Source organism: Pteropus alecto, unplaced genomic scaffold (assembly GCF_000325575.1).
Source record: "Pteropus alecto unplaced genomic scaffold, ASM32557v1 scaffold276, whole genome shotgun sequence".
NCBI classification, from domain to species: Eukaryota; Metazoa; Chordata; class Mammalia; order Chiroptera; family Pteropodidae; genus Pteropus; species Pteropus alecto.
The window spans coordinates 147349-157256 of NW_006438074.1; the positions used below are offsets into that span (position 1 = coordinate 147349).

General features: G+C 34.4%; 2 protein-coding genes across 6 annotated transcripts in view; one reads left to right on the forward strand and one right to left on the reverse strand.

Annotated features, from left to right (window-relative positions):
• The window catches only part of PCNX4 (pecanex homolog 4), a 35682-nt gene extending 33552 nt beyond the window's left edge, over window positions 1-2130 (forward strand). For all 4 annotated transcript variants that reach the window (XM_006915093.2, XM_015591975.1, XM_006915094.2 and 1 more), the window contains one exon: window positions 1412-2130. In XM_006915093.2, the coding sequence (XP_006915155.1) occupies window positions 1412-1663 (252 nt within the window). In that variant the 3' untranslated portion in view covers window positions 1664-2130. The remainder of the gene's footprint in view (window positions 1-1411) is intronic.
• A 454-nt stretch (window positions 2131-2584) lies between these two features.
• DHRS7 (dehydrogenase/reductase 7) overlaps window positions 2585-9908 on the reverse strand; it is a 19235-nt gene continuing 11911 nt past the window's right edge. For both annotated transcript variants that reach the window (XM_025049096.1, XM_025049095.1), the window contains 3 exons: window positions 5651-5847; window positions 3507-3566; window positions 2585-3040 (listed from right to left, as the gene is read on the reverse strand). In XM_025049096.1, coding sequence (XP_024904864.1) covers window positions 3560-3566; window positions 5651-5847 — 204 coding nt within the window. In that variant the 3' untranslated portion in view covers window positions 2585-3040; window positions 3507-3559. The remainder of the gene's footprint in view (window positions 3041-3506; window positions 3567-5650; window positions 5848-9908) is intronic.

The following is a 9908-nucleotide window of genomic DNA, read 5'->3' on the forward strand; positions in this document are numbered from 1 at the left end:
AGATGTCTTAGATATTACACAATAAGTATAAGAAACAAACAAAAAGGTAAATAGGACTTCATCAAAAGTAAAAACTTGTGCTTCAAAGAATACCATCAAGAAAGTGAAAAGACATACAGAATGGGAAAAAATTGTATATATTAGATGAGAGACTTATTACTAGAATATATAAAGCACTCTTACAACTCAATAAAAAGACAAATAACCCAGTTTAAATTGAAAAAAGGGTCAGTATAGACATTTCTCCAAAGGAGAAGTGATATATAGATGGAGCTAGTAAGCACGTGAAAAGATGTTCAACATCATTCATCATCAGGGAAATGCAAATCAAAACCACAATGAGATATTACTTCATACACAATAGGATGCTAAAATCAAAAAGTCAGAGAATAAGTGTTGGTAAGGATATGGAGAAATCAGAACTAATGCAGCATTGATGGAAATATAAAATGGTGCAACCACTTTGGAAAATATTCTGGCAGTTTCTCAAATGATTAAACATAGAGTTACCATATGACCCAGTTATTCTACTCCTAGGTATATACCCGAGAGAAATGAAAACATACATCCACATTGAAACTTGTACGTGGATGTTTATAACAGCATTATTTATAATTACCAAAAGGTAGAAATAACCCACTGTCTATCAACTGATGAATGAATTAGAAAATTGTGGTATATCCATACAGTGGAATATTATTCAACCATAAAAAAGAATGAAGTACTGATTCATAGCACAACATGAATGAACCTTGAGAACATGCTAAGTTAAAGAAGCCTATCACAAAAGACCATGTATTATATGATTTCATTCATATGAACTTTCCAGAAAAGGCACATCTATAGAAATAGAAAGTACATTAGTGGTTGTTTAGGACAGAGGGAATGAAGAGATAAGAGGGTAATTAGCTAAAGAGCACAAGGTTTCTTTTTGAAGTCATGAAAATTTCTAAAATTGACTCTGGTGATAATTGTACATATCTGAATATACCCCAAAAAAACTGTTTAGTTGTACACTTTGCATGAGTAAATTGTAGATTGAATTATATCTCAGTGAAGCTGTTTTTAAAAGCCTGTTGTCGATTGTCCACTATTATTTATGACTTATACATTCTGAGGCCAAATGGGATGAAAGAAAATAAGGAAAGAGTAGTGAGATTTTGCTGTCTTGTTCATTGAGTTAAATGACTGTCAAAGAATTTTTCCTTTCATACTTATTCAGAGTATTATCAAATAGAGGTAATTTCTTGATTCTGAAAAGACAAGCAACTCATGTTTGTGCATTTTAATATACAACTTTCTGTTTAAATTTGCCTCAGTACAATGGAATTTTTTTCTGAGTTTATAAATAAAATATAAAGGCCTGAATATAATCTTTTTTTTCTCCCCCCACCTTTTTTATATTTTAAAGGGAGTTTACACTGGGAGAGTACTTACCCTTCAAGAATTATTGATCCAAGTTGGGAAGTTAAATGCCGAAGCTGTTAGAGGTCAGTGGGCCAATCTTTCATGGGAATTGCTTTATGCCACAAATGATGATGAGGAACGTTATAGTATACAAGCTCATCCACTACTTTTAAGAAATCTTACAATACAAGCGGCTGATCCTCCCTTGGGCTATCCAATTTATTCTTCAAAACCTCTCCATATACATTTGTTTTAGAGCTCATTTTGGCTTGTAAATGTATTGTCATCAAATGTCTTTATTTTTTCATTCTAGAAGAATAACAATATAATTTATCATAATTTCACTGAACTTCCTTCCCCTCACACGTCAGATGTCTTAGAAAAGCTAAGCTCTATAAAGTTGATTCTCTTAGCTATCTTAATGGTTTAAAAAACCCAACTTTATATCTAACATAAAAGTGAGAACTGTTGGCCAATATTTGTGCCCTATGGATTGTGGTAGGCTTTGGTAAATATAAAACATTTGTATAAGATTAGATAATAAATTTTTTAATGCTTTCTTATGATAGGTGACTTATCTTACAAAAGTCAATAGCTATGTAATTTTTATATACTGAAAAGGTATACATCTTGGTGTTTTTAAGTTATAAAGGATGCTGTTGAAGGCCATATAATGTATATATATTTATCTGAAATACAATTAAATTTTATAGTATTTTCAAACTTTGTGCTGTTTTATTTTAACATTTAACATGGTCTGGTCATTTTCATATAATTAGTTTATTTTCATATACTTTAATTAAAAAACCTTAAAAATTTTTAATAAAATCTATTCCAATAAAGTTTTTTCCAAGTATCCTTTTGATACACATGAAAGAAGGGATTTATCCCATTCATCATTTACTACTCACAGGATTAGTAATGTTAGGGTAACCTGAGTATGTATGACTGCTAGAGGCCACTCTCTTCTTTTCAACTGAATATACTGCTTCTGAAGAATGACTTAACCGATAGGACTACCAGTTACTAGTGTCTTAAGGTATCTGAACTAAAAACAGAGATGGGAGAAAATTTTTCATAATGTGATCAGGATTTTATTTTCATTCTCTAGCTGCTTATGAACTTTTTACAGTTACTTATAAGGAGGATGTACAATGAATATCACTTGAGACATGAATTTCTTCCACCTCTTATTTTATTTACAATTAAATCCATAGTAACTTACTAGGTTAGTAGTACGCAATAACATTCTCTTTAGAAATGATGGAAATTATTTGAAATGTAGTGATCAGATTTTTATTTTTCCATTTATTCAGTATGTGGAACAGTTCATTCAGTACCGCAATGTTAAAGTATAACTTTTTGGACTAAAAGCTAGAGTATGTTAAAATGTTCTTTTATCCAAGAATGAAGTATGTATTACTATATCTATTACAAGATTCATCACAATCTTTATTTGTTATTTATTACATGTTGAAAGTTGTATTATTAAGAAATAAAATCACAAGTTAGTCTTAAGTGCATAAGAAGATGGCTATTTTTCATGTTTTCTGTTTCTCTTTCCAGTGGCTTAAAAAATGTAAGTACTTCTTCAATCACGTTTTCTCTTCCAGATTCTAAAATCATCTGTATTCTGTAAAAGTGACAGTAACACGAATCAGTCCCTCCTTGTATTTACCCCAATTTCTGACATTTCTGTTTTGAGGAGCTATATCATTATGATTCACTGTTGAGAATCCTTATAAAACTGTGGCAAATGCTTAAATTAGAATAAAAATCATAGCTAAAATTCTGGATCTACACAAAAATATCTAATGAGCTTAGCATTATTATCTCCACTATCATTGGTAAGAATCTACTCATATCATTTTGGAAATGCTGAAATCTCTATTATTAATGTTTTAGAACAGCATATCATACTGACACTGACTTGCCTTAATAATTACAAAGAATCGGAGTATTTAAATAGAAATATTTGATAGATAACTCGAAAATGATATGCAAACTTTTAGTATATTGCTTAAAATGTAAAACAGCAAGGCAACTCAATACCCCTAAGATGTGACATTTCATTTGGGAAGATTGCACTTATTACTTACCAGAATTTGCACTAAGACAAAAATTGTAACAAAACTCAATGCAGCTATTGTTCTCAATCCCTAAAAATAATAAAGATTTATCAAAACAAAGTTCCAGACATACAGTCCCTAACTTGAAAGACAGAAACATTCAAGTATTATCACTAAGTATATTTAGTTTAGGATAAATTATTGGCATTCTCTTAACTTAGATACTTATAAACAAATTGCAATACGAAGATGAATATACACAACAGAAAATAATGGGGAGGAAAGCAAAGAGGATAGAAATGAGTAAAAAATGTGAAACAATTTTCAAAACTATGGTTTTTGTGTAAAGAATGAGATATTATCTCAGAAATGGTACTGGCAAATGAAAGGATGCCCATTTTATCATAAAAAATTGATAAAGCAGTAAGGCCTCATAATAAGCAATATTTTTTAAATGGTGGTAGGAAGAGAAAGGCCATAGTTTTTGGCAAATGTTAGATGTAATCAAATGCTAGATTACTGAGTAATGTTTCTATTTTACAGTTACATATTCTGTAAACAAAGCAAAATAACCTTCTTATGGACATTCCTGAAAGAACAACTGCTACAGTGGTACTGAAACTCTAGCCCCTGGTCCTTCTTTCACCTCCGAAACAATTATTTCTATAATGTATTGTCTCTCTGCCCTATTATTTAACTCTTTAATCTTTACTATCTATTAGCTAGATATCCTGCTACCATCAAAACAAAAGCATTAACAGCTAATCCTTTATAAGCATTATACCCGAAGGTATATTTAAGAGTTTTCCACATACTAACTCATTCTATCCCCACAACAATTCTATGACTAGGTGCTATTGTCATCATTAATCTCCATTTTGTAGATGAGGATATTGACTTACAGAGAAGTAACTGAGGTCATGGGAGGAGAATAGGGTAGAGCTGGAATTTCAACCCAGGTAGCCTGGCACCAGATACTATATCACCTCCCTAGAAGGTGGCCTTTCCCTCTTAACTCTTATCCATCACTGAGCACAATACCACTATTAAAACTCAGATGTAATCTTTGATGAAGCTGTACCTTTAGAACCATGCCACACTATCAAGCCCCAACACTACCAAAACACTTATAAGTGATTCGGCCCAAAGCAAACTGGTCCACAGTACAAGTTGGTAGAAAATGTGTAGCCCCACACCTCCTTCGTGATTTTTCAAGCTCTGGACAGGTTAGTGCATCACAGAAGTTTTAATAACCTTTAAGTTTCTTTAAGCATTTTGGTTTTTGCTTTTGTCAGTAATTCATTTTTACTGTTCTGCAAAAAGATGGAGCAAATTAAAATGTCTAACAATTCCTGGATTGCTTAAATAGTGCTAGGTTAGATAATGATACGTATGGTATGATCCCATTTTATAATTCTCTTTAGATATCAATCCCTACTAACTTTTTTCTAAAAGCAGGTAGTAATCACTGAAAGAAATACTTCGATAAAACCATCCACAGAAATAACCTTTGCGTAATCATATATATAATATTTGGCTTAACTCATTACATTTCCTGTGCTGTTGACATATTAAATTCTTTCAATGGTGACACTCTTCTCAGAAATAGTTCATAATATTCCTCACTTCTCTTTAATAATGAATGCTGAAAGAATGAGTGACCAGCATATTTTCTTAGACATGGACATAGGCACATCTCAGATGTGCCAAGTACTTCCAGAACAAGTCAAAGTAACCAGTACTATGCAGTGAAAGTGCATCTATTTTAAAAGCTCAGTAAATGTTTTAACAGGTAAACACGGGGCTGAGGTTCACATCATTCTGGGGAGAAATGAGAGAGAAAGCCAGTTATCAAACTAAGGAGGTTACTACACCAGAGCTGACACTTGTAAGATGAGTAGGAGTCTGTGAGGAGAAAGAACATCTGGCACATATACTGGTCAAACAGTAGAAGAAAAAATGGCAATCTTTGATTTGACTTTACCTTGTAGAAAACTTTCTCCAAGACCAGTAGTAAACCAACAGACATGCATGGAGGATAGAATCCTTTTTATATTTTGTATTTATATCATGAAGTTGGTGGAGGGTTAGTAAGGAAAGTTTTTAAGCACTAGAAAATTTCATACTTTCTTACAAGATCAGTATGTATTAAGAAATATATAAATTGTTCTTACCACACAATCCTCTTCCCTACTTTATTTATTACCCACGAGGACCAGGTTGGCATATATTGCCACAAATACAACATTAACAAAAAAGGCTGCTCCGCGATCCAAACCTCTTTCAAATCATTGGCCATGCTGATTAGTATCAGCCACACACAACGACTGGTCACCATCTGGCGATACTGATCTCCATTATGACCTAAAATCTAAGAAATTTTTGACAATTAAGAGAATGCTGAGTATTTGTATAAGGTATTTCACAGAATTTTTAAGCTAGAAAGGACCCAGCAGTTATTTAGCTGAGTGAGTCCTTTAATGTGACTTCATGCCCCTTAGGAATCTCCAATAGATACTAATGGATGTCTGTCAGCTCTTTGTCATTTCAAAAAGCCTAACAAGAATCATGCACTTACCAGATAAGATTATGCACCCTAATTAAAAGATGAAGTTTCTTTGCTTTTAATTAGAATTGTATCATCTTAATGTACTTAACAAGTATATATCCCTTTAGTAATAAAAATTTTTTAACAAATTATTAACATATATATTTAACAAATGAAATTCTATAAAGCATAGAGTCCATGGGAGTCAAATGGAGATAAAAGATAAAAGTGATTTTTTGGTAGTAAAGAAACCTGGTACTGCTAACCTGGTTAACCTGCTACCATTTATAAATAAACTGAGGCCCAGAAAGATAGTAACTCATCTGTGTTTACACAGATCATTGTAATAACCAGGTCTACATCCCAAGCACCTTGATTCCTATAATTGGGTGCTTATCCTATTGTACTTTAAAGCCTCCACAGACAATGCGAAAACATAAATTATATCTGTGGCCATTTATATAGAAGCAGTAATACTTACATTTGTCTCAGGATAAATCTTCATGGAGAAGAAGGAAAATTTCATGGTCTTTAGAGGGATTTTGTATTATTAAGTGAGACTGGATTCTTCACAAGACATTTGCTATTCATTTGATAAATTATTACTTGTAATCTGAGCTGAGGGAATCACAGACCTGGGTGAGGCTAACCTAAAATCATCACAATTCAACAAGGCTTCTTCTAAGCTCTTTCACTGTAATTCCTCTTTAAAAGCCCAGTAAGATTTAATATACTAAAATTCAGCTACACAGAGAACTTTTCAGTATTGCTATAATTTGTGAATTGATAGGTTTTTAGATCACATCATACTGGATTACTTATAAGCAGGATCTTAGCAATTTCTTTAGCCTTGATTAAAACTGGCTGCCAAAGCACTATCAGTTAACCTTAACAATTTTCCAAATGTCATCAATTAAGTTTTGTAAATAAGTTTTAAGCAGTTCTAACATGAAAACCATGAGGCATAGTGATATAACACCAATACGTAACTACTAAACCACTCAAATTATACCCCAACTAAAAATTTTTACCGTTGTGACATCTTTAGTTAAGGAATTCTTCATCATATTTGATTGCACAGGTCCTGGGCAAATGTTAGAAACTACTATACCTGGGTATGTGGCAAGTTCAATTCTGAGGGAATTTAAAAAACCCTAGTAAGCAAAAAGAAAAAAGAAAAGAAGAAAGGAAATTTTTTTAAAATACAGATAAGTATATTAGCATGAAATTACTTCAACATTTGATGAAGGACAATAGCACATTATAGAACTATGTTCTGAAATACCTGAGTAAAGGACAGGAAACGTAATCGTGCAGGCTTATTAGGCATTTTTAACTGTAAGACTGGAGGCAATCTAGAACTGGCATTCATAGCTCTTTCCGGGTATGAATGATTCACCTCTTTGGTAGTGGTGGCTCATGCCATCAGTGATTTTTATGGTAAGTGCTAGATAGGTGAAAAACTACCCCCTGGAGATTCTGATACACACTCCTTACACTAATCCCCATCTCCCCACTCCAAAAGGAGTACATGTTCTCCACTGAGCATCACTCAGGTTTGGTTTCCTTCTACCCCTCCAAGTGGTCTAACGTACTAATATTGGGGCAAGAGAGAGTGAGAGGGGATTAGTACTCAACAGAAACTCTCACTGAGGAAGAATTCAACTTTTTTCTATTTTATTAAAATTTTAACAATTAGTTTCAGCCAACATCCATCTTTTCTGGGTAGTAAGACTCCCTAGACTTAAAGATACTGGCCATTTCTAAACCAAATACAGAGTAAACATCTACTTCCCCTCTTCTCTTTTCCTAAATTAGGAAATGTTCCAAGACTATACTGGTATAAGCTAACTACTGAAAAGCCTAAACAGCTAATAAGGTACATTCATTTATGAACCAACAAAATTAAATAATTACCAGCCCTTAATGCTGATCCCTAACAAAAACAGCCTATGATGGTTCATGCCGTCAGACTACTACAGTGCCTGACTCAGGTGGATAGGGAAAAAAAAAGCTCCCTAAATGAATGAACTCCCATAGCCTTAACCTTCTGCTTCCCCCTTTAGCAAGAGAGAGGACACTGTGAGAGCCAATCCATCACACAGTAAAACCTCTCCTTGTTTGAAATCACATTTAGTATAGCATGTGAACTTTTCAGAGACAAACAAGCTCACTCTATAGCTTGATGGGATTCAGAGAAGGAAATGTGTTCTTCCAAGAGCCTTCTGGTCCCAGTGTTCAGCTACTAGTATAACTAACTATTCTCAACCTGCCGCATTGTATCAGAGGATCAAATCCAGTAACAGTGTCTTGAAGAGCAGGCCATATTGTTTGACTGAAAGCATCTTGCATGTCTTATGAGATACTTGGTGCCAAACAGGTGGGGCAGCCACCTTCCCTTATCTAACAGCCTGAGACTTGCCCAACTGCTCTGCAGGAAGTGACTGATACCCTATTACAAAATATAAGGAAATCATCAATGTAACATTCCATTTCATCACTCTTATCAAATATCTGCTTCTTACATCAGAAAGAAGGAACCAAAGCTTCGAATTTTATAAAACTAATGATCATTCGGCTATTGCATCTCATCATTCCAACACTGAAACATTCTATATTAACTGATTTTCAGCAGCATTAATTACAAATTATGTATCTCCTTTAATCATTTGCCTACTCTTAGCCTTATGATTTAATTTGTTCCATGTTATAGTTTAATAATATTTCTTCATATCTACTCTTAGCCAACATTAAAAATGCACTTGTTTCTAATATTCACATCTCATAAGTTAAGCAACTCAAATCAAGCTTTTCTCCTAACCTCTGCCTTGACTAGATTTTCTTCTTCCAATGAATTCAAGGTAAATAGAGTCAAAGCTAGCCCCAGTAAGAATATGAAGCCCAGGGCTAATCATCCAGTGGGCAGTTTCTATTTCTGACATGCTTTTATGTTTAGACTAGGTAAAATTAACCCCACCTACAAAGGGGGAAAGAACAAGAATCACAGAAATGGGGAGAAAACTACACCCTAAAGTGTGTGTAGAAGAAATGAGAGGTAGACCCCAAATTTGCCATGAAGACATGGTAGAACTGAGAAGGCGAAGGGTGATATGTTGACTAGACCAGTGGCCTAACCTTTTGGACACCAGGGACCAGTGCTCCTATGAGAATCTAATGCCTGATGACCTGAGTTGGAGCTGAAGCAGTGATGCTAGTACTTGGGAGTGGCTGCAAATACAGATAAAGCTTTGCTCACTCTCCCACTGCTCACCTCCTGCTGTGTAGCCCAGTTCCTAACAGGCCACAGGCAAGTACCAGTTCATGGCCCAGGGGTTGGAGACCCCTGGACTCGACTATATTTCTTGAGAGCAAGGACCATATCTTATCATCTTTATATCACCAGGATCTATTGTAGTGCATGGTACAGTGTAGGTGCTCAATACATGTTTGTTGAATTAGGAAGAGGTATGTGAGGCTGAAGTCTTTGAGCATCTTCTGGAATGTCTTCTACCAAAGGTCTCCTTGGGTCTCTGACCAGTTCCAATGACCTCCTGCAGTAATGACCATATCCCCCATAAACACTTAAGTCAGTTCTATCAAAGTTGAGTTTGAGCAGCCTTACCCGAAGAGCATGTTTGCTGGCACAATATGCACTAGAAACGGGCATAGAGAAATGTCCCAGGATGCTAGTCACAGTAATAATCTTTCCTTGCTTCCTCTTGACCATGTGAGGCAGAACACACTTTGTCAAGGATATCGTCCCTAAGTAGTTAAGCTCAATTAGCTCTCTGTAGATATCCATGCTGGTTTCCAAACACCAAGAACAATGGCTTCTTCCACTATTGTTGACCAGAATGTCGATCTAGTAAAAAAATATTAGAAAA